Source organism: Pollachius pollachius (assembly GCF_949987615.1).
Source record: "Pollachius pollachius genome assembly, chromosome: 1".
NCBI lineage: Eukaryota > Metazoa > Chordata > Actinopteri > Gadiformes > Gadidae > Pollachius > Pollachius pollachius.
In genome coordinates this window covers 17,685,466-17,709,756 of record NC_136934.1, presented here as the reverse complement: position 1 = coordinate 17,709,756, position 24,291 = coordinate 17,685,466, and the positions used below count along the sequence as shown (strand labels likewise).

The 24,291-nt window shown below is 49.2% G+C and overlaps 1 protein-coding gene across 1 annotated transcript in view; it reads left to right on the top strand.

Annotated features, from left to right (window-relative positions):
- dnah10 (dynein axonemal heavy chain 10) overlaps positions 1-24,291 on the top strand; it is a gene marked incomplete at both ends in the record, with an annotated part of 39,287 nt that overhangs the window by 14,787 nt on the left and 209 nt on the right. Inside the window, 44 exons of the mRNA XM_079756271.1 lie at positions 175-363; positions 447-593; positions 922-1,113; positions 1,427-1,545; positions 2,975-3,133; positions 3,736-3,871; positions 4,495-4,617; positions 4,758-4,889; positions 6,504-6,723; positions 7,357-7,476; positions 7,759-7,904; positions 8,187-8,339; positions 8,731-8,991; positions 9,391-9,563; positions 9,653-9,746; positions 10,146-10,313; positions 10,491-10,679; positions 11,081-11,252; positions 12,291-12,494; positions 12,584-12,664; positions 12,763-12,960; positions 13,173-13,334; positions 13,469-13,643; positions 13,937-14,118; positions 14,536-14,672; positions 14,991-15,208; positions 15,993-16,214; positions 16,481-16,628; positions 16,739-17,018; positions 17,365-17,594; positions 18,051-18,324; positions 18,518-18,622; positions 18,837-18,991; positions 19,509-19,663; positions 19,966-20,149; positions 20,369-20,569; positions 20,840-21,049; positions 21,214-21,309; positions 21,495-21,666; positions 21,753-21,884; positions 22,309-22,520; positions 23,003-23,170; positions 23,602-23,782; positions 23,966-24,111. Coding sequence (XP_079612397.1) covers positions 175-363; positions 447-593; positions 922-1,113; positions 1,427-1,545; positions 2,975-3,133; positions 3,736-3,871; positions 4,495-4,617; positions 4,758-4,889; positions 6,504-6,723; positions 7,357-7,476; positions 7,759-7,904; positions 8,187-8,339; positions 8,731-8,991; positions 9,391-9,563; positions 9,653-9,746; positions 10,146-10,313; positions 10,491-10,679; positions 11,081-11,252; positions 12,291-12,494; positions 12,584-12,664; positions 12,763-12,960; positions 13,173-13,334; positions 13,469-13,643; positions 13,937-14,118; positions 14,536-14,672; positions 14,991-15,208; positions 15,993-16,214; positions 16,481-16,628; positions 16,739-17,018; positions 17,365-17,594; positions 18,051-18,324; positions 18,518-18,622; positions 18,837-18,991; positions 19,509-19,663; positions 19,966-20,149; positions 20,369-20,569; positions 20,840-21,049; positions 21,214-21,309; positions 21,495-21,666; positions 21,753-21,884; positions 22,309-22,520; positions 23,003-23,170; positions 23,602-23,782; positions 23,966-24,111 — 7,521 coding nt within the window. The remainder of the gene's footprint in view (positions 1-174; positions 364-446; positions 594-921; positions 1,114-1,426; positions 1,546-2,974; positions 3,134-3,735; positions 3,872-4,494; positions 4,618-4,757; positions 4,890-6,503; positions 6,724-7,356; positions 7,477-7,758; positions 7,905-8,186; positions 8,340-8,730; positions 8,992-9,390; positions 9,564-9,652; positions 9,747-10,145; positions 10,314-10,490; positions 10,680-11,080; positions 11,253-12,290; positions 12,495-12,583; positions 12,665-12,762; positions 12,961-13,172; positions 13,335-13,468; positions 13,644-13,936; positions 14,119-14,535; positions 14,673-14,990; positions 15,209-15,992; positions 16,215-16,480; positions 16,629-16,738; positions 17,019-17,364; positions 17,595-18,050; positions 18,325-18,517; positions 18,623-18,836; positions 18,992-19,508; positions 19,664-19,965; positions 20,150-20,368; positions 20,570-20,839; positions 21,050-21,213; positions 21,310-21,494; positions 21,667-21,752; positions 21,885-22,308; positions 22,521-23,002; positions 23,171-23,601; positions 23,783-23,965; positions 24,112-24,291) is intronic.

Sequence of the window (24,291 nt, the reverse complement as noted above, 5' to 3'; positions counted from 1 at the left end):
GTAGTTAGGGTTAGGGTTATGGGGTTCACACTGTAGTTAGGGTTAGGGTTATAGGGTTCACCCTGTAGTTAGGGTTATTGGGTTAAAGCATTAACCCTGTAGTAAGGGTTATAGGGTTATAGCATTAACCCTATAGTTAGGGTTATAGGGTTAACGGTTACCCGTGTACTTCAGTTTGAGGGCCAGGAGATCAGCCTAGACGCCCGCATGGGGATCTTCATCACCATGAACCCGGGATATGCCGGGCGGACAGAGCTGCCCGAGTCGGTCAAGGCGCTCTTCAGACCAGTGGTGGTCATCGTTCCGGACCTGCAGCTCATCTGTGAGATCATGCTCTTCTCTGAGGGCTTCATGCTGGCTAAGGCAAGGAAACACAGACGCACGCGCATTTACCAAGAGGCGAGAGTTCAGCAGTAACCAGGACTGTCTGTGCTTCTGAGATGTAGGTTCTGGCCAAGAAGATGACGGTTCTTTACAAACTGGCCTGCGAGCAGCTGTCCAAGCAGTCTCACTACGACTTCGGCCTGAGAGCCTTGAAGTCTGTGCTGGTGATGGCTGGAGAGCTAAAGAGAGGATCACCAGATCTCCATGAGGTAGGTCGCTTCCATCTCAACAACGCCATTTAGAACAAACAAAAACAAAGTCTGGTGTAAGACATTTTAATCCCCAGATTTCTGTTTGACCAGGTTTCTTCAAGCATCTCCTGTTATGTATGTTTTACTTGTATGCCTCTTTCTCATATATGTGATCGTATAATTACATATTTAATTTGACACATAATTGAATGTTTAATGTTGAATCGTATTGAATTATGTAGATCATATAATGAATTCTACAATACATCTGAAGCGTATGTGTGTATATGTATCTTGGGTCTGTGTAAATGTGGTGTGCGTTGATTGCTTCATGTTGAATGTTCAGGACATGGTGCTGATGCGGGCCCTCAGGGACATGAACCTGCCCAAGTTTGTGTTTGAGGACGTGCCTCTGTTCCTGGGGCTGGTGTCAGACCTGTTCCCGGGGCTCCACTGCCCTCGCGTTCGATACGCCGACTTCAACGGCGCCGTGGAACACAGCCTGGAGGAGAACCGGTTCAGCATCCTGCCTGACCAGGTGTCCCATCGGCCTTCACTACCTCTCCTTCACACCGCCGCTCATTCCCACTTCTACCTTTTCAGACTGCTTTCCTGTAACCGGTTTAAAGAGAAGGGTTGTTTAACATAAAGACCTCTCACTTTCTACAGTCAGCTGAGCCTTTGCCATGGCAACAATTTCCCTTTTATCCATATAAAGAACAAATTTTCTGAGTAGAAAGTAGTGGGAGGAGCATGATGTTCAGGGGGCCAATGGGGGGGGGGGGGGGGGGGGGTGGACCTTGTGGATGTTTATCGTGTCTTGACATTTCTACTGCTTTGTGTGTTTCCAGGTGGACAAGATTGTGCAGATGTATGAGACCATGATGACCAGACACACCACCATGGTGGTGGGCCCCACAGGCGGGGGCAAGTCGGTTGTGATCAGCACCTTATGCCAGGCTCAGACCAAGTGAGTTCTGCCCTTTTTCAGTCTCCAGTCGGTTGGGATCAGCACCTTAAACCAGACTCAGAGCAGCTGAGTGCTGCCCTTCTGTAGCCTCAAGAGGATTGTGATCAGCACCTTATGCCAGGCTCAGAGCAGCTGAGTTCTGCCCTTCTTCCACCCAAAGGAATGGCAGCAACATTGCATCAGAGGGAATCTGGCATCTGTAAAGTGTTTATAAGTCTTAGGGCCCTATTTTAACGGTCTGAAACGCAAGTGAGAAGCGCAAAACGGAAGTGGCTTTGTGGGCTGGTCTTTGGTGCTGTTGCTATTATACCGGCGGATAAATGACTCTCGTAAATGGGTTGGTCTGAATACCTGTCTGAATACACATGCAATAAACCAATCAGAGTGCCATCTCCTATCCCATTAGAAACTGACGAGTTGATATTTTGACAGCGCGTTTGCAGTCTCCGATGAGACAGATGCATGACAACATGAATTTCAAACTTCAAATGGCTCAGTTTATGTCTAAATAATATGGCCTAATTCACCCATGGAATAGCTTTTTCTTCTACAACTTCAGAAACACTGAGTCGTCATGTAAATTTTGGCAAAGAGAACTTAACACATTTATGATATGCGGTCCTGTGGCCGCAATTGTGCGTCTATTTAACCCATTCAGACCGGATCACGCATCTGTGCGTGTTTACCTTTAATGGTAAACACGCAATGATGCGCAATCCGGTCTTAACCCATTTGTACCGGCTGCGCGGAGCAACATTGTATCTACTAGATACAATGTTGCGCCGCACAGCAGCCGGTACAAATGGGTTAATGATATGCGGCAATGCATTAACAAACATAGTTTCTTACCAGTATTATATGCATTATCGTTATCAACTTGTGTTCATAATAAGCATGTGTCCCCCCCTTGCGCCCCTCAGGGCGCAAGTGTAGTAGCGCGAGTTTGCTGCGGGGGAAAATCAGCTTTGCGCCGGTGCAAACTAGCAATGATACATGCGTCGGTGTAGGAAGTCAATTGCGCTGGGTGCATGATAGGGCCCACAGTCTTTCTACATGTATTATGTGTTTATGTGAGTGCAGTGCCCTCACATTAACGTGTGTACAGTAGTATGTAAACTACATACTACTGTTTATTTTCTTTTTCTTTTTTTCTTCCTTTAAATAGGTTATAATTCTTTCAAAGTATGACAACCCCTTACAGTGTTGTATGTAGAATGTTAGGCCAAAACCATAAGTATACAAGTACAGAAGAAATACAGATACTTTTGTAATTGTATTTAAAACGGCAAAACATTTTGTGTGCAATGTTTCCTCACTGTCGCTTGAGAAGCAACTGCAGTGGATGTGTTGACCAGAGTTGGCGCTGTGCATAATGGGTGTGGTTTGGTAAGAGTTGATCATTGCTGTTGTGTCGTGGTCTTGCTGGCAGGCTAGGAAGACTCACCAAGCTGTACGCACTGAACCCCAAAGCCATGAGCGTCATCGAGCTGTACGGCATCCTGGACCCCGTCACGCGGGACTGGACCGACGGCATCCTGTCCAACATCTTCCGCGACATCAACAAGCCCACCGATAAGAAGGAGAAAAGGTAGAGTGGGGGACACCATAAGGTTGACGATGATTAGGTCCAGTGTGAATACCTCTGCTCAATGGCGGATAGGTTGGATCATTGGCAGGTAAACCTCCAGGATTACCTTAGTCCGACCCAGTGAGTTGGTTTACCGCTCTAGCGCACTCACTACCGCTCACCATCATGTTCATGTTTGCAGCCGGCTATTGATCCATCCAGCTTTACGTTCCGCCCTTCAAACCAATCACAGCTCAAGCAACACCTGATTGGCCTGACCAAATTGTGAGCGTCTTCTTGCAAACTCTCTTGTTGCACAAAGGTGTCTGAGCCTGGAAATCCAGGCTAGGGTAACATATTAGATTGGTCCACTCTGGCAGGCAAAAAGACTAACTAACCCTAACCCTAACTAGTGATGTGGCTCCCTTACTGATTAGCCTTTAAATATGGGGAGATACATTTCAGATTTTTATATATAAGGATTCAGTATCAACCTCAGTCTGGTCTTTCCTCGTCCCTTGAATTACAAATTAAGTAGTATTTCTTTAGATGAAATGTGATTCTCCACCTGCTGGAAACAGATCCAACCCTCTGTCCTACGCTGTGACCCTGTCGCCCTGAAGGTACATCCTGTTTGACGGGGATGTGGACGCCCTGTGGGTGGAGAACATGAACTCAGTGATGGATGACAACAGGATCCTCACTCTGGCCAACGGGGAGAGGATCCGCCTACAGGCACACTGTGCCCTGCTCTTTGAGGTCTGTCCTCCTGTCAACGGCCTTCATGGGTCTTTAGTTCATTGTGTTGAACTTGACTCTAATAGTAGGAGGACCCTGTGAAAGTCAATGGCATCTTATTACTCCTTAATTTCATGTGTTTATGACAGGTTATATGATATTACCGGCCAATTTTATGTTGACCTGTGTTACAGTACATTTATATATTAGTAAGTAAGATTAAAGCGGTATCATTTGAGTGTAATTTATTAGAAAAGCAAAGCCATCCGTCAGCTATTGGTGAAACAGATGCTCTGTAAATATGTCTGTCTGGAAGTGTCAGCGCCCGCCTCAGTATGGGCTTAGATTTGAGACCACTACCAGGTTGTTTCTTACCATCCCAGCATATCATCCCTGATTGGATCAAGGAATCCATTTTATCTGTCAATCACAGGTGTGTGATCATTCAAATACAACGCTTCGCAGTGGTGGAGCAATGTGTGGAGTGAGGGCGCAGAGAGGGAGTGTTCTGGTGGTTTCTTGCTCTCTTCTGCTCACTCTCCTTCTGCAGCTCTTGAAGCGTAGTACCTAGAGGATCTTTTAGCCTAGTACGAGGAGGTTATTGCTGCTTACAGTTGAGCTTATTGTTCTGTGTCTTATGGCAGGTCGGAGACCTGCAGTACGCTTCCCCGGCCACCGTGTCGCGCTGTGGGATGGTTTATGTGGATCCCAAAAACCTGCGCTACGCCCCCTACTGGCGCAGGTGGTTAGGCAGCAGGCCAGTGCAGGTCAGAAAGGATATTATGCTGAATTATCTCCCATGTGATTTCATATTTAATTTTCTGTGGAACTAATTGAGTCCCATTTTATTCAACTTCAAGAACTTTTTGAATGATTACGTCTTTTTTTTTTCTTGTTCTTTTTCTAGGAACAAGAACATCTGAACAAGCTCTTTGACAAATATGTGCCCATGACCATAGACATGATAGTGGAAGGGGTGGTCGGTGGCAAACAGGGGAGTAAACTGAAGACCATTGTGCCACAGACAGAACTCAACATGGTGAGCTCCATGGAGTTATTAACAACCATCCATAGTTACACCCTACACATACTTCAGTTAATTCCCATTTCTGCACTGCTTATCCTTCAAGGACAGTCCTCAGCATTTTATCGTTCACATTGGCTCAAGGTAGAGAAACTGACTTGCTCATGGACAGTTGCACATTAGCTGGGAGGAAATTTAGAAGTTAGATTCAAAACAAGGGTCCATGTTTCCAAGATCGTAGCTTTGAAAAAGTCAAGAGTTAAGGTTCAACACTTTATTCCTGGGCTGACGCAGGACTCCCAAAACCACCACCAGAGGCCTTCTGTGGTAACACAACTTCTTGCATCATTGTTCTCCAATTCTTCCTCCCAAGATTCTCCCATGCTTCTTTTAAATTCATAATTCAACACAGTAAAACGCAAATCCTAAAGAGTGGTGAAGTCACGCCCCTTCCGGTAGACCCCATGGGACCTATGAGATCGTAAAATATGAATGGGTTTCAATGGAGAGAAAGTAATTATTCTCTGGTCCCACTCTTTATATGCCCTGGATTACACATTTGTTTGTGGATTTAAATGATAATTTTTCATGCAAAGAAAACTAACATTTTTCGCGAAGAAGTTTGATAAATTTAGGTTTTGTGTGAGGCCATGTTGTGAACTAGAGCTCTTCGCTGCTCTAAACGCGAATGATATACATCACCACCTGCACTTGGAACTCCGGTACAGACATGGCACAGACAAGACATTTTCTCTTCAGCCTTTAACTGAACAATTGCACAATAAACGGTCAAGCTCTTGACATGAAAAATTATCATTTAAATCCGTAAAACAACATATGTGTAATCCGGGGTATATAAAGACTGGGACCAGAAAATAATTACTTTCTCTCCATTGAAACCCATTCATATTTTACGATCACATAGGTCCCATGGAGCCTACCGGTAGGGGCGTGACTTCGCCACTCTATTAGGTTAGCGTTATTCAAATCAAGCCAACCCCAAACCACCTACTTCCTCTCTAGGTTTAAATCTTGGCGGGGTGGGATCCCTGGACAAGATTTCTCCCGACCTGGTCTTGGGGGTCCGTCGTTGGGCTGGGAGATAAGGGGAGGGCCATTTGGGGTTAAGAGACAGAGGTCTGGCAGGGAGGAGGAGGAGAACAGGATGAAGGTGAATACATATAAGAGGTTTGATCAACTCCTCAAGTGTAGTGGAGGGATAGAGACAGTTGTCTGGCAGGGGGGGGATTAAGAACATGATGAGGTCAATACACAAAACTCTAGACCAAAGAAGGGTCTTTTGATGCTGATACCTACCAACCCCTTAGTTACTCTGGTGATCAACTACTTTGAGAACAAAAGGGGGTCGGAGAAAGGGATTCGACAGAGAGGGGGGAAACAGATTGAGGCAGAGTCACATCTCACTGTTTAACAGTCAACACAATCCTCAGCAGAAACCCGAAAAATTAAACCATCACCATTGGGAGGGGTGGGTCATGTGTCCAGGTGATCAAGTGATCCTATTGGGGAGGGTGGGTCATGTGTCCAGGTGACCGGTGATCCTATTGGGTGGGTTGGGTCATGTGTCCAGGTGGTGATCATATTGGGCGGGGTGGGTCATTTGTTCAGGTGACCCAGCTGTCTCTGATGCTGGATGCTCTGTTGGCCACTGCTGAGAGCCCCAGCCCAGAGGCCCTGGAGTGCTATTTCCTGGAATCCCTCTGCTACTCCCTGGGAGCGTCCCTATTGGAAGACGGCAGGAAGAAGTTTGATGAGTTCATCAAGGCGGCGTCCTGTCTGAGCCCGGTCCAGGATGAGACGACCGGGGCCGGGCCGGGGGAGATCCCAGGTTGGACCAACGGAAGAGCTTTCCACATTCTAAATAACTTCCAATCTAAAGTTCAAAGACAACAGAGCATTAGCACTGCCTCAAACTGTTTTATATATATTATATATAACTCTTTGGATTCATTACAATTAGTATCTGGCATCATACTAATACAGATATAATAATTCCTACCTATTTATTTTATGTTTATGTAGAATCAGTAAGGAGTAAAATCTAGCCATTACAACAAAGTGTGGAGGGCATTTGTAGTTTTAGTGAGTAACCAAATAAAGGTGAGAGCGCATTATAAAGCAGGGTCTCTCTGTAGGCTACCTCCCTACCCTGTTAGAGTGTAATAAAGCAGGATCTCTCTCTGCAGGCTACCTCCCTACCCTGTTAGAGTGTGTTATAAAGCAGGGTCTCTCTCGGCAGGCTACCGCTCTACCCTGTTAGAGCATGTTATAAAGCAGGGTCTCTTTTGGCAGGCTACCTCCCTACCCTTTCAGAGCATGTTAAAAAGCAGGGTCTCTCTCGACAGGCTACCTCCCTACCCTGTTATTGTGCGTTATAAAGCAGGGTCTCTCTCGGTAGGCTACCGCCCCACCGTGTTTGACTTCAATGGAGCGCGTTATAAAGCAGAGTCTCTCTCTGCAGGCTATCTCCCCACTCTGTTTGACTTCCACTTCGATGGAGCACAGCAGAAGTGGGTTCCCTGGAGCTCCCTGGTCGGCAGTTACGTCCACGACCCTGAGGTCAAGTTCATCCATGTTTTAGGTAAGGCTCAGAGACTTAAGTTAACTTGATATGTCATCGTCCCAATGTGGTGTATTACTCTGTTCAAAATAACCTGGACCTCATTTTGTTTTGCTTTATTTGGACTATTCTTATCTACTACCTATATTTCTCGGCCCCTTCTGTTTCCTGTTCCCACTGGGATTTAAAAGGTTTTCAGACCTTTGGCATAGGGTTATGGTGGTGGTACCACCTGTTGAATGGCGATACTGATTGATTACTTATTGATTTGACTGTTCTGTTGAACCTCCATCTCCCCTCAAGTGCCCACTGTGGACACCACCCGGGCCGGCTGGCTGTTGGAGCAGATGGTGAAGATCAAGAGACCGGTGGTTCTAGTGGGGGAGTCTGGCACCTCCAAGACAGCCACCACACTGAACTTCCTGAAGAGCCTCAGTGTGGAGACCACGGTGAGTCGAGACCCTAACGCGTCCGGTCCCGCGTTAGGGTTTTAAAGGCCTACTCTGACACTGCCGTGTGTCTAACGCCACGCATTAGGGTTTTAAAGGCCTATTCTGACACCACCATGAGTTCCCCTTTAAAGGGAGTTGTAGTGGGCCTTTGGATGATTTACGGTTGTCTTTTGTAAAGTCAAGGTCTTTTTCTTTTTTTTTATTAATTAGATTCATTAGAGTCCCAGTGCATCGCAAGCCTGTGGTGGTTAGCTCTCTGTTGTTGGCTCTTATCTCCAGACAACCCTCGTCATCAACTTGTCATCGAGGACCACCTCGATGGACCTGCAGAGGAACCTGGAGGCCAATGTGGAGAAGAGGACCAAGGAGACGTACGGACCTCCTGTGGGAAAGAGGTTGCTGGTCTTCATCGATGACCTGAACATGCCAAGGGTAACGCTGCTCACAGCTCTCTCTCTCACCAAGCACCTCCCTCGCTCATAGAGCAACTCTCTTGCTCAAAGAGCACCACATTGTGAATCAGCACAGCATCATCACCCATCTGGGATCAATAAAATATTATCTTATTTTAACGAAATACTTTCAATGGGAGATTCTTATGTCAAAACTAAATGAAATCACAAAGCTTTTGTCATTTCAATTAGACTGCTCAGTGTTTCTTCCCAAAGGAAAGGTCCCAAAGCCCTTAAACCGATCCTGCGCTAAATACAATCACCTGGAACTGCTGATTGGTCTCTTTAGGTCAACAAGACAGTGTTATGTGAAGTGATGTCCAGTCAACGTTAACGAGAAAGCTCTGTACGGTGTTTTGATTGGTGGGCAGGTAGACGAATACGGCACCCAGCAGCCTATCGCCCTGCTGAAACTGCTGCTGGACCGGGGGGGCATGTACGACCGCGGCAAGGAGCTGAACTGTAAGCTGCTGAAGGACCTGGGCTTCATCGCCGCCATGGGCGAGGCGGGAGGGGGGCGCAACGAGGTGGACCCGCGCTTCCTGTCCCTCTTCAGCGTCTTCAACATCCCCTTCCCCCAGGAGGAGGCGCTGCACCTCATCTACGCCTCCATCCTCAGGGGTCACACCAAGGTCAGCAGCACACCTCAGGGGTCACACAAAGGTCAGCCACACACCTCAGGGGTCACACCAAGGTCAGCAGTACACCTCAGAGGTCACACAAAGGTCAGCCACACACCTCAGGGGTCACACCAAGGTCAGCAGCACACCTCAGAGGTCACACCAAGGTCAGCAGCACACCTCAGAGGTCACACCAAGGTCAGCACCTTCTGCTCTCCAGTCTATGGGGGGCATACAGATACATGCATTGTACAGGCTATGAACAATGGAGTGGGATTGGCTTACTTGACCTGTAAATTTAGAAATCTTTTCGGAGGCGCTGTTTTGGACGAAATTGTCAATCAGTAGACCCTTTAAATTCGGAATACTTTCCTGTTTTGCTACGTTCTATAAACATCTTCTTTTTATCAGCCCTTTGATGAGAACATCCAGAAAGTTTGTGACAAGGTGACCTTCTGCACCCTGGAGCTGTACAAGGCCATCATCAAAGACCTCCCACCCACGCCCTCCAAGTTCCACTACATCTTCAACCTCAGGGACCTGTCCCGTGTCTACAATGGCCTCACGCTCACTAACGCTGAGAGGTGGGAGGAGGGCACTTCCTGAACCCTTCCTGTTCCTCTTGTTTGTGACGTTTCACATGTTGCTCACATCCAACCTTATTTCCTGACAGGATTTTGACCGTCACCCAATTTGTGCGCGTTTGGAGAAACGAGTGCCTGCGTGTCTTCCATGATAGACTCATCAATGAAAAGGACAAAAGCTTGGTAATGAGTGGATTATATTCTGGTTTATATTTAGTATAAATCAGTTATCATTCTTGTTATTATATAATATATAATATAATATAATTGTTACATCTGTAGGATAGATCTGAGAGTTGAAGAGAGAGCTGAAAAGTCAAGATTAAATAATGAACATCCAAAACAACATACTCTCCCTCTCCACTCCCTCTCCCCTGGTTGAGAAGGGCCACTAGCTGACAGATGGCCGCGGTATTTCTACTAGATTACACTCAAATGATCGCTCTCAAGTCATACCTGCAGCACCTCTAATCGTTATGTATTGAATAAAACACAATGTTTTAGTTTTCTCTCAGCCTTCCTCCGTAGGTCTATTCTAAGACTTAATATTCTTAAAATGAGTCTGTTGTGTTTCACCCGCAGGTCCAAGGCCATTTGAAGAACCTGATTGAAGAGCATTTCAAATCGGACCTCGAGGCCGCCATGAGAGACCCCATCCTGTTTGGAGACTACAGGACGGCCCTCAACGAGAGCGAGCCCAGGGTGTACGAAGACATCCAGGACTACGATGCCGCTAAGGCCCTCTTCCAGGTCAGTCCGGCCCCCGGCCCACCTGCTGTGTCTGTGTGTCAGGTGTATGAGGACAGCGAGGGTTAGTAACTACACATGAGAACCAATAGTCCTAATAGGCCTCTAGGATTGGCAGTCCGGTACGGTCGTGATACCACTGGTGACTGAAGGCTCTTATTTGTGTGTCCTCTCCGGCAGGAGATCCTTGAGGAGTACAACGAGACCAAGTCCAGGATGAACCTGGTTCTGTTTGACGATGCCCTGGAGCATCTGACCCGGGTGCACCGCATCATCCGTATGGACCGCGGCCATGCCCTGCTGGTGGGGGTGGGGGGCTCGGGGAAACAGTCGCTCACCAAGCTAGCTGCCTTCACTGCCGGATGTGAGGTTTGTTCAATACATGTTGACCAGATCCAAGCAAGACAACACAAGAAGAGGAAAACACCTTAGAAACAAGAACAGAGGACGAAACATCACACCAAACATAGATTAGTACACAATGTCCCCTTAACACAGGCAAACTAGGATATAGGAGCTAAAGCTCAACCTCAGAATCATAAGTTTGAAGGTCGCAGACTCTTTCTTTCTACTGAAGCGCATTACTTTAACCCGGGTTTCGGCAAAAAGCCTTTGCAGGGTCAAAGTTCAGACGCAGCAAAGGAGGAGGAGTGTGAAACCTTCTATCTTATTTGGTCTGTTGGGTGTGGGTTTATTCCCTAAATATAAACCAAACTAATTAAAGGTAAGGATTTGAAAGCCATCATAATCCTGATCCCGCTCCTCCCCAGGTGTTTGAGATCACTCTTAGCCGAGGCTACGCTGAGGCCAACCTCCGCGAGGACCTGAAGATCCTCTACCTGAAGCTGGCCATCGAAAACAAGAAGACCGTCTTCCTGTTCACCGACGCCCACGTGGCCGAGGAGGGCTTCCTTGAGCTGATCAACAACATGCTGACCTCTGGTGAGTCTCATCACACTCTAGATGGCCCTTAATCTGGATCAACAACATGCTTACCTCTGATGGGTCAGACTCTAGATCAGGGGTTCTCAAAGTTTTGACAGCTGAGGGCCAACTTAGGAACCCAGAATTTGACTGAGGGCCGCCAAAGGAAAAGAAATTAGGCGGGAAACGCCATCAGCAATCCAGTGGGGAATAAAAACATTGCACCATGGCCCTCTGGGAGTGAGGTCAAGTGAGGTCTAAATCACGAAACTGAGGTTCATCCTTTCAAAGTAATGTACAGTCGGATTAAAACTAACAAATGTAACAGGATTTAATTGAAAGCTAGAGAGAGTCGACTTTTCTCTTTATATATTTTATTTTATTTTTTATTTTTTTTACTTAAATCTGTATGTCATTGCGGGCCGCCACGAAAGTTTCTTCGGGCCGCCATTGGCCCGCGGGCCGCACTTTGAGAACCAATGCTCTAGATGGTCCTTAATCTAGATCAACAACATGCTGACCTCCGGTGAGTCAGACTCTAGATGGTCCTTAATCTAGATCAACAACATAACGACCTCCGGTGAGTCAGACAGTAAATGGTCCTTAATCTCGATCAACAACATGCTGACCTCCGGTGATTCCCCCCAGATCTCATCAGACTCTAGATGATCCTAGATCCCAGGGCAGATTGACTGAAATGTGGGTGAACAGGGCGGTATTTTCGTCTTTTCATATTTGTTTAGACCAATCTTGTTTCTGGATGCGGGGATCTGTTAGCGTGTCATTTGCTAATAGCAAACCAAAAAGTTAGCTTTGCCCAGTGGGAAGACGAGCTATAATAATATATATTACAATCCATCATTCTGTCTGATACCGACATTCTTAGGAACGCTGCTGTAATGAAACAGGAGAGGACACAAGGTTTAAATCCAGCACTCACTTTTACACTATAACATAGTAGGTCTGGTGGTCTCTATTCTATCTGCTGGGACCGTCTGCTGGGACCGTCTAGCGGCTGGATGAGGAGCTGTCTCTTGTGTCTTGACCCCCCTGCAGGCATTGTTCCTGCTCTGTTCCCCGATGACGAGAAGGAGGCGCTCCTCAACCAGCTCCGGGACGAGGCCATGAAGAACGGCGCCGGGCCGTCCAAGGAGAGCCTGTGGCAGTACTTTGTCAACAAAAGTGCCGACAACCTGCACATCGTCCTGGGGATGTCCCCCGTGGGGGAGACGCTGCGCACACGCTGCAGGAACTTCCCCGGTAAATCAGCAAACCTGGCCTGCTGCTCTCTGTCTTTTCTCATGTTTCACCTTCTGACCTGACTGCCCTTCTTAACTTCCCTGCCTCAGGCCTGGTAAACAACACCGGGATAGACTGGTTCCTGCCATGGCCGCCGCAGGCCTTACACGCAGTGGCTTACTCCTTCCTGGGTCCGTAGGCAAATCTTAACATCTTTAAAAAGCAAAAAGACTTAAACAGCATTTATATTTAGGAATGCTTGATCTTTGTGATACCGTGACTCTCACAGGAGAAAACCCCATGGTCCCGGAGTCCCACTCGGAGGCAGTGATCGCTCACGTGCGCATGGTTCACGAGTCCGTGGGAGAATACAGCAAGATGTTCCTGCAGAAGCTCCGGCGCAGCAACTACGTCACTCCAAAGAACTACTTGGACTTCATCGGCACCTACGTCAAGCTGCTGGAGGACAAGGACAACTTCATCCTTGGTGAGAAGTTAGAACTCTTTAGTCACGTCAAAATGAAATGGAATGGATCACAACATCAAGGTATTGGGGACGGGTGTTGAGGTGCTAGATGCTAGTAAAAACACACAGATAAATGAAGCTATCTCAACCTCAGAGGACTTCCCTAATACAACATGGGTTGGGTTTTATGTTGTGCGTGCGTTAGCTCAGGGGTCTGTCTCTTCATGTCTCAGCTCAGTGCAAGCGTCTGGAAGGAGGTCTGGATAAGCTTGAGGAGGCAAGCGGTCAGCTAGCTGAACTCAACACCAAGCTGGCTGAGCAGAAGGTGGTCCTGGCCGAGAAGTCCATCGCCTGTGAGACGCTGCTGCAGGAGATCTCCACCAACACCGCCGTGGGTCAGTAGGTCACATGTCTGTCTACTAGAATGAATGATTCATCACTTCAGCTAAAAGACACGCGTGCCCTTATATTGCGGCCTTAACGCCTACATAGTGATGAGTGGAGTCCCATCGTCTCTCTGACCTTCCAGCCGAGGAGAAGAAGGTGCTGGCGGAGGACAAGGCCAAAGAGATTGAGGAGCAGAACAAGGTGATCGCCGTGGAGAAGAAGGACGCTGAGAGCTCCCTGGCCGAGGCGCTTCCGGCCCTGGCGGCGGCCCGCGGTGCCCTGCAGGACCTGGACAAGTCAGACGTCACTGAGATCAGGTGCTGCTCCGCCTGACACCATCACTGAGATCAGGTGCTGCTCTGCTCTGACGCCTAACCCTGTTGGTCTTATAACCACAGTCTACAAGGCCAACCCCGTTAGTCTGCAGTAACCGCAGATCCACCCAGCGATGGAGTAAACAGCTGGACTGCGGTTAAGCCGATGTCTCCAGATGTGTATTTCTAGAAAAAATTAACTTAATGTGACATGTTGTTTGATGCAGGAGTCCAGCATATACAACAACCGTCTGTCCAATCATTGTTCTCCCTGGCCTTCCCTCTGTGTTGGTCAGATCCTTCGCCAAGCCCCCCAAACAGGTGCAGGTGGTCTGCGAGTGTATCCTGGTGATGAGAGGCCACAAGGAGATCAGCTGGAAGGCCGCCAAGGGCATGATGTCAGAGGCCAATTTCCTCCGCTCGCTGATGGAGATGGACTGTGATGCCATCAACCACAGCCAGGTTAAGACCGTCAGAGGTACTTTGGCTCCATGAACAACACACCTTGAAGGCTTATTCAGTGTCTTTGTTACGTGAAAATAAATAAAATAAATATGATGATAGACCGGGGCAACATCTAAGGTGGATGATCCTATCAGAGGATCAGTGCAGTTGTGGATTTCAGTATCCTCCAAAGGCTAACTTTCCATGTAGGGATCAGCTGGGTTGTCATTTGGTTAGAATGCTATTCCTATCCACCCCATATCCAGCACAATCAAATACAACTTTTGATAAAATAAAGAAATAATGTGATACATTGTACCAATGGAAGCTAACAAGGAAATAATTTTGTCAATTTCAAAATCAAATCAAAATCAAAAGCCCATTCTCTACCTTTTATTGTTCATAGTATTTTAGTGCTCTGATGTCTGTTCTTGTTGCTCCCACCGGTCAGGTTTCCTCAAACACCTCAACACTACCTTTGAAGAGATGCAGGCCATCAGCCGGGCGGGGTCGGGGATGCTCAAGTTTGTGGAGGCTGTGATGGGCTACTGCGACGTCAGTAAGGAGATAAAGCCCAAAAGAGAGAAGGTAATCAATGATTTATTATTCATTAGGACCCCCGTGTGGACTCATACCATCACATGGTAGAAGGTAACAGGCAATTTCAGGATGACCGGAACACTACGTTTTAGCTGCTTTAAGCTGTTTTGGGAAATCCATCTTGCATGTCAATCACAGGTGTGTGAATTGCGTGTGTGCCGGGATGAGGGAGGGGACGCTTGTTGGGGTTTATTTTCCAAACCTTGCCCTCTTCTGCACTTATCTGTCCTTTGAACATGGTGGAATGTGTGCTATGAGCTGCTAGGCAGAAGAACACGATAACATACGTCCTTACGGGGCGGTCAGGTGGCCCGCCTGGAGAGGAACTTCTTCCAGAGCAAGCGGGAGCTGGAGCGCATCCAGAAGGAGCTGGTGGAGCTGCAGAGGGAGCTGGGGGCGCTGGGGGACCGCTACGACTCGGCCATGGGAGAGAAGCAGCTGCTGCAGGAGGAGGCTGAGATCATGGAGAGGAGGCTGATCGCTGCTGATAAACTCATCTCTGGCCTGGGCTCCGAGAACAAGCGGTGAGGGAGGGGGACCCGCCTCCCCCCATCCCACACAGCACCACCCAGCCCACACAACACCACCACAGCACCACCCAGCCCACACAACACCACCACCCAGCCCTCACAACACCACCACAACACCACCCAGCCCTCACAGCACCACACAGCTCCACATAGCCAACACAACACCAGCAACACCACCACCCATCCCACACACCACCAGCACCACAGCACCACCCAGCCACAGACCACCACCACCCAGCCCACACAACACTACTACAGCACCACCCAGCCCTCACAGCACCACACAGCTCCACACAGCCAACACAACATCAGCACCACCACCAGCCAGCCCACACACTACCCCCATCTCCTCCACCCAGCCCACACACCACCACTAACATCCGGCCCACACACCACCAGCACCACCACCACCAAGCCCACACACCAATACCATCCAGCCCACACACTGGGTCTGGGTCTAAACCCCTTTACCTCCTGGGTGTAAACCCCTTTACCTCCTGGGTCTAAACCCCCTTTACCTCCTGGCTCTAAACCCCCTTTACCTCCTGGCTCTAAATCCCCTTTACCTCCTGGCTCTAAACCCCCTTTACCTCCTGGCTCTAAACCCCCTTTACCTCCTGGCTCTAAACCCCCTTTACCTCCTGGCTCTAAACCCCCTTTACCTCCTGGCTCTAAACCCCCTTTACCTCCTGGGTCTAAACCCCCTTTACCTCCTGGGTCTAAACCCCCTTTACCTCCTGGCTCTAAACCCCCTTTACCTGCTGGATCTCGGCTGCAGCTGGAGCCTGGACCTGGTGGAGCTGAAGCAGCGGCGGGTGCGTCTCCTCGGAGACTGCCTCATCGGCGCCGCCTTCCTGAGCTACGAGGGAGCCTTCAGCTGGGACTTCAGGAATCAGATGGTGTACGAGGTCTGGGAGGAGGACGTGCGGGAGAGAGGCATCCCCCTCAGCCAGCCCTTCAGGGTTGAGGTGCTGCTCACCGATGAGGTGGAGATCAGCAGGTGAGGAACCCACGTTCCTACAGCTCTGTCCTCTGCTCTGTTTTTTGGTAGAAGCTCCTAGGGTTCAGCAGGACCTCCTGGGAGAGACGGCCCAGAGCCTCATGGCTGGATGATGACAGATATGATATATATATATAGATATATATATTATATCTACCACCATGAAGACTTCAGAAGGGGGTGTTAAAACGTGTATTTCGGCTGAGGCTTCCCCACATGGTGTTGATTTGAAACCTTTAAAGAGTGCCTGCTTGGTGTCCCTGCAGGTGGGGGTCTGAAGGCCTGCCTCCAGACGAGCTGTCGGTCCAGAACGGCATCCTGACCACCAGGGCCAGCCGCTTCCCCATGTGCATCGACCCCCAGCAGCAGGCGCTTAACTGGATCAAGAAGAAGGAGGAGCAGAACAACCTCAAGGCATTGTTCTTTAGTATTTTACAGCAACTCTTTAGCCACTTTCCATTTTGTCATACCCACAGAGTGAGAAATTACAAAATATTGAAAGTGATTTTTGGTCCTTGCGGCAGATCTCCTCCTTCAACGACCCAGACTTCCTGAAGCAGCTGGAGATGGCCATCAAGTACGGCTTCCCTTTCCTGTTCCAGGGCGTGGACGAGTACATCGACCCCGTCATTGACAACGTCCTGGAGAAGAACGTGAAGGGCGCCGAGGGGAGGCAGGTCATCGTGCTGGGAGACAAGGAGGTGGACTATGACCCCAACTTCAGGCTCTACCTCAACACCAAGCTGTCCAACCCCAAGTTCTCCCCGTCCGTGTTCGGGAAAGCCATGGTCATTAACTATACAGGTAAGATGCAGATGTTCCTTATGAAGGCCCCGTTCCGCTCCAACCTCCAGCGACCCTGATATAGAAATAAATGGAAAAGGATATTCTTCATCTTCATGTATAACATTATATGGGCATGACCAACAACTGGGTTGGATCCAAAATTTCTGCTAAAAGAAAAACGTGTAAATGTTTTAAGTATTAATATTAAAAGTGGTCTTGAACCCTGGTGAGAGATTTGCATGGGTTACGGCTACTTGATGTTGCCCTCAACCTCTCGGTTAGGGGTGGATCCTCAGAGGTGGGGCTTGTGAGGTCCTTAAGTGTATGGGATGAACCCTGACCCCCAGTGTGTTGGGTCTCCCAGTGACCCTGAAGGGCCTGGAGGACCAGCTGCTGAGCGTGATCGTGGGCTTTGAGAGGAAGGAGCTTGAGGAGCAGCGGGAGCGGCTGATCCTAGAGACCAGTGACAACAAGAAGCTGCTGAAGGAGCTGGAGGACTCCCTGCTGCGAGAGCTGGCCACCTCCAGCGGCAACATGCTGGACAACACGGAGCTGCTGAGCACCCTGGAGGAGACCAAGTCCAAGGCCAGCGAGGTCAGTCCCATGGGCATCTCCTCTGACCCTGGGGAGAGGTTATCCATACTGTTGCACTCCTAAATCCATCCTAGATCTAGACTGTCAAAGTTCACCAGTGAAAGAGCTTCAGCTTGTAAGAGCGCAGCAAATACACTTTCCTATATTACGGACACACTACATGGATGGGGCTGACAAGTTGTCCTCAAAATGGAACGGATTGCTAAAGTCATACCATTCTGTGACTCAAATGGAATATTTCTTATAAAAAGTGTGCTGCCCTACAGCATAGAACAAATAACAATAAATCAGATTTTTAATATTTCTAATAACCAAACATTACTTAACAACTCTTAGCTGTTAATTTCCCTGTTCTGAGCAAAAACTAAAAATGCATGTCAGCATAAGCAATATGAAGCAGGCCGTAGTTTGTTGGTGTGGACAACCGAGCTTTTTGCGCATTGCGTTTCCCCGTAGGTGTTTGAGAAACTAAAGCTAGCTCAGAAGACGTCTGTAGACATCGACAAGCTGCGCGACGGCTACCGTCCTGCGGCCAAGTGCGGCGCCATCTTGTTCTTTGTGCTGGCGGAGATGGCGGTTGTCAACAGCATGTACCAGTACTCTCTGGCCGCCTACCTGGACGTCTTCAATCTCTCGCTGCGCAAATCCATGCCCGACTCCATCCTGCCCAAGAGGCTGAAGAACATGATGGACACCCTGACGCACAACGTCTACAACTACGGCTGTACGGGTAAGAGGGACACACGGGACATCGAAGAGACAAAGCAGTTGGAGGGTTGCTAGTTCTACACCCAGCTCCTCCTTTGTAAGGGTGCATGGGCCTTGTCTTGTAGTCCCCCCCCCCCCCCCCCTTTGAGTGGTCTTGAAAAGCATTCACAGCATGAAAGATGTTATTATGTAACACCATATTACTTCGTTCACAGGGCTGTTTGAAAGACACAAGCTGCTCTTCTCCTTCAACATGACGGTGAAGACGGAGCAGGCCGAGGGCCGGGCCCCGCAGGAGGAGCTGCACTTCTTCCTGAAGGGTCAGAGACACATACTGCAAATATCCATATCCAGAGCATGTGTTGTTGTCTGTTTGGTTGGTCAGCAGGATCCATTAATTTCATCATTTCCTCATCAACCGTTTACTTAAAACGTGTGTAAAGCAATCGTGAGACTACAGGAAGTAAACAAAGGAAAGGAAAAAGCCAGGAAAAAGTTGCTTCCACTCAAGTCCCCCAAACGCCCTGACTACAGGCAACCTGTCCTTGGAGAAGAGCCAGCGTCAGAAGCCTTGCCCCTGGATTCCAGACCAGGGCTGGGAGGACATCGTGAGGCTGGCAGAGCTCTTCCCTGAGCAGTTTGGCTCTCTGCCCGATGATGTGGAGCAGCACTCGGGCCAATGGGAGGCGGTGAGTCAGCTCTTTAGTTAGTGAAGGAACTCATCTAAAGAAAGCTTTGACCACTTGGCTCAGGAGGTAGGCAGGTGGGGTGATGCACCTATAAGGTTGCTGGTTTAATACTCAGATAGGATCCTGCCGCAGCGTGTTGTAAATGCATGTGTCCCTGGTACAACAATGAGAGGTTGGGCCAGCATTTTTTATTTGCAGAATATTTCAGGTATAGGATGTGATTTTATTGATACCATTATTTGAATTAATATCGATCAGCATTTACTACAGCTATGTCCAGGTTATTTGAAGCATTATTTGAACACTGCAAATTTAATCCACTATGAACAGTGTTCGAGGTAGGTGTGATCCTCTGATGGTATGATCCTCTTATCCTCTTATGGTCTGATCCTCTGATGATGTGATCCTCTGATGGTCTGATCCTCTGATGGTCTGATCCTCTGATCCTCTGATGGTCTGATCCTCTTATGGTCTGATCCTCTGATGGTCTGATCCTCTTATGGTCTGATCCCCTCAGTGGTATGACCTGGATGGCCCGGAGCAGTCCGCTCTCCCCCTGAAGTACCAGGAGAACCTGACGCCCTTCCAGAGGCTGCTGCTGCTGCGCTGCTTCCGGCTGGACCGAGTATACCGGGCGGTCAGCGACTACGTCAGCACCACCATGGGCACCAGGTAATGACACAGAGACATCTAGAAACATACCTCCACCTAACTGCAGAGACGTTGATTATCAGTTTGTGACATCTGAACAGGTGGAATGTTCATTTATGTTACTCTTGATCCAAGCTGATCAAACCAAAGAGCACCACAGCAGGGTTTGTGGTTGTGGTTTGTATCAATCAGAAATCGCCTTATAGCGTTGTTTTTATTATGACTGGATAACGATCCAGAGTGTTTTGTTTAAAGAATGTTCATTTACACAACCTCATTAGAGCAAGTATAGACTTTATTCTGTTCTTTCTGTGACCGCCCAGGTACGTGCAGCCTCCGGTGATAAGCTTCGATGCCATCTATGAGCAGAGCAGCCCCAACTCCCCCATCGTGTTTATCCTGAGCCCTGGCTCCGACCCCGCCAGCGACCTTATGAAGCTGGCCGAGAGGTCGGGCTTCGGGGGGAACCGCCTCAAGTTCCTGGCCATGGGTCAGGGCCAGGAGAAGGTCAGAGTTCAGCACCTTCCTCCATCTCATGAATTCAATCAATGAAAATGAAGTTACACAGTAATGAAACCATGCCAATTTGAGTTCTTGGATGCTTTTTTACTTCAAATTGACACAAGGTGGTCCAAACAACATTGCCCCTTTCAAAACAACTTTAGATTAATGAACTGAAGGCTGAGATACAGACTGAGCTGCTCTTCTCAAACCCCCGTGCTGTAGGTGGCGCTGCAGCTGCTGGAGACGGCCGTGTCCCGGGGCCAGTGGCTGATGCTGCAGAACTGCCACTTGCTGGTCCGGTGGCTGAGGCAGCTAGAGAAGTCTCTAGAGAGGATCACCAAGCCCCACCCGGACTACCGCCTCTGGCTCACCACAGACCCCATCCAGGACTTCCCCATCGGCATCCTGCAAAAAGCCCTCAAGGTCAGTAGTGGTGTGGACAAGGTCACAGCCACAGCATTGGGTTTAAAGAGAGACAAAGGCTGCATTCTGTCGCTCCATCCTTGCACTCAGGTTTCCACCACCTTAGATAACACATTTAACAAATAGGAAACCCCAACTTGCCCAGGGGAAGGACCTGTGAGACCCAGCGAGGAGTAGGCCTCCACAGGGCACCTGCCTTTACGCATTTGAAAAGATTGAGAGAGGGGAATATTATCGTTGAATATCATCGTATCGTTGATTGATCCATAGGTGGTGACGGAGCCGCCCAACGGGCTAAAGCTCAACATGAGGGCCACCTACTTCAAGATCTCCCACGAGACGCTCATGTCTTGCCCGCACCCGGCCTACCGCAGCCTGGTGTACGTGCTCGCCTTTTTCCACGCTGTGGTGCAAGAACGCCGCAAGTACGGCAAGATTGGCTGGAACGTGCCGTACGACTTCAACGAGTCTGACTTCCAGGTGAGCTCCGGCCTTCCTAGTCAAAGAAAGCCCCAGGATTTTAGCTCGCTCTCAAGGCCTTGCACTTTTCCTACTTCTTCCATCGTCATCTGCCTCTTTGGTCTTTGGATGTTTGTCGGTTTCTGGATAAGTTCATGTTTTCTATGATGTTGTTCGTATTCCAGGTGTGTATGGAGATCCTGGACACGTATCTAACTAAAGCCCACAACCAAGGAGATGCAGAGATCCCCTGGGAAAGCCTGAAGTACCTAATTGGAGAGGTTAGGCTCAATGGACAGACAGTCAACCGTAGTGTTTAGGCTTACTGGCTAGCTGTTGAAATTTTCCATACAAATTGCAGAGGCTTACTGGCTAACTTGGATAAAGTCCGAGTGCAAACACCCGGCTGGCCCTTTGTCGATGCGCGTTCTCCCCTGCATTAACCCTGAGCTGCTGCATCTCCTAGGTGATGTACGGAGGCCGCGCCATCGACAGCTTCGACCGCAGGATCCTCAATGTCTACATGGACGAGTACCTAGGAGATTTCATCTTCGACGTCTTCCAACCCTTTCACCTCTTCCACAATCGGGATGCAGACTACAAGATCCCTCCCCAGGGGCTCAAAGATGCATACGTTGGTCAGTAACCCTGGATAGAAAGAACTGAACACCAGAGGATGACTTTCATGTGTTGACACTCTCTGCTCTTTCTCTTAATTCCCCAGGAGAGATCGAGTCCCTGCCATTGGCCAACACCCCCGAGGTGTTTGGGCTGCACCCCAATGCGGAGATAGGTTACTACACTCAGGCAGCCAGAGACATGTGGACCCACCTCATAGAGCTGCAGCCTCAGACAGGTAACACCCTCCATCTCATAGAGTTACAGCCCCACTTCGGTCTGATAGAGCTACAGCTCCCTTCACCTCATAGAGCTAAAGCCCCCTCTCAGTCCCATAGAGCTACAGACCCAGAAAGGTACAGCCCCTCCATCTCATAGAGCTACAGCCCCTCTCATTGTCATAGAGCTACAGCCCCCCCTCTATCTCATAGAGCTGCAGCCCCAAACAGGTAACACCCCGCCTTATAGAGATGCAGCCCCAGACAAGTAACACCCACCCCCTACCTCATTGAGCTACAAATCTGTCAGAAGCTTTGACCTATGAGATGCATTCCATAACCCGGTCTGGATGATATACAGGCTGTATCGATTGTGAGTATGGATGTATCTGCACATCCAGTCCCACATCCATACAATGATTTGAGTTTGTTGTTGGGCTCCAGGGGACACTGGAGGAGGCATGAGCAGAGACGAGTACATCAGCCAGGTGGCCCAGGACATCCAGAACAAGCTGCCCGCCGTGTTCCAGCTGGACGTTCTCCGGAAGAGGCTGGGCCTGGACATGTCGCCCACCTCCGTGGTCCTGCTGCAGGAGCTGGAGCGCTTCAACAAGCTGCTGGTCCGCATGGGCCTCTCGCTGGCCGAGCTGCAGAGGGTGGGTCTAGTGCATAGGGTGGGTCTAGTACAGGGGGTGGGTCTAGTGCAGAGGGTGGGTCTAGTTCAGAGGGTGGGTCTAGTGCAGAGGGTGAGTCATCTATCCCTGATGTCAGTGATAGAGCTAAGTCACTGATGTCAGTGATAGAGCTAAGTCACCGATGTCAGTGATAGAGCTAAGTCACTGATGTCGGTGATAGAGCTAAGTCGCTGATGTGTGTAATAACTAAAATAATGATTTCCATCCATCAAGCACCTCCATCAATCATCCCTGATGCCTGCTTATGGCGGTTGTCATGTGTTGCAGGATGTTTATTCATAAAAATGAGTCAGAATGTCCTTTACAAACAATTTAGGACATGAGCAGGAAGCCTATTTCCTGCTTCATCTTGATTTCAAACCCTGTGATATTTCTACACGGGTGGCGATATAGAGATTGTGAGTGTGGTCATCACCAGGCAGTCTCACGGCTGCGTCTTGCAGGCGCTGGCCGGCGAGGTGGGCATGAGCAGCGAGCTGGACCAGGTGGCCCGCGCCCTCTTCAACGGAAACATCCCAGACATCTGGAGGAAACTGGCGCCCGACACCCTGAAGTCCCTGGGGAACTGGATGCTGCACTTCAACCGGCGCTACTCGCAGTACAGCAGCTGGGTAAGAGCAGCTACACCAGTACAGCTACACCAGTACAGCAGCTGGGTAAGAGCAGCTACACCAGTAGAGCTGCTGGGTAGGAGCAGCTACACCAGTATAGCTGCTGGAGCACAGAGTTTCACCCTTTGGGGAACGGTTGGCTTAGGTTTCCTCACTGATTCAGCTAAGGTGAAAAACACTAAGTGTAATATTTACATGTGGCTTTATGTTTGTTGTGTATTTCTTCTCTAAGTATAAGAACTATTAGAATTAGAACTATTTTAGAGAGGAATAAGCTTTGTGCGAGGTCAAGTCGTGAAGACTCCTTTTCAAACAGATCTGTGTGTGGCGGGGCAAAGGCCAAAGTTACGAAGCCTTCAGCTGGGATATACGACGCAGAGAGAACGTGTGTTATGTGTGTGACGTCAACACGGTTCTCTTTTGTCTTCCAGGTGGAAGAGGGAGAACCCAACGTGATGTGGCTGTCTGGACTCCATATCCCAGAATCCTACTTGACCGCTCTGGTCCAGGCCACGTGCAGGAAGAACGGCTGGCCTCTGGACCGCTCCACGCTCTACACCCAGGTCACACAGTACCGCAGTGAGGAGGAGGTCACCGAGAAACCAGGACAAGGTGAGGCCTTCCACTCGGACCACTGACCCAGTACTACTGATGTCTGTTACTGACGCCCTCACAGAGACTCTCAGCCCTGGAGACTAGGAAACATTCAGAGGACGGCCCGCCAAGCACTCTCTCTATTGGCTCCATACGGGCTGTACGCCTTGTGCTGAGTGTGTGTGTGTGTGTGTTTTACAGGGTGCTTTGTGTCTGGCCTGTATCTGGAAGGGGCCGACTGGGACTTGGAGGAGGGCTGCCTGGTCAGGAGTAAGGCAAAGGTGCTGGTGGTCCAGCTGCCCGTCCTCAAGGTCATCCCCATCGAGGACCATCGTCTGTCTCTGCGGGTAAGCACCGCTCAACCAGTATCACTATTACAGCACCCGGAAGGCAACCCAGCAGCCTGGGTTCACCCCCCCAGGCTAGGAGCCCCAGTGGACCTGCTAGTGGGCAAGCTCCACCCTTTGTGTGTGTGTGTGTGTGTGTGTGTGTGTGTGTGTGTGTGTGTGTGTGTGTGTGTGTGTGTG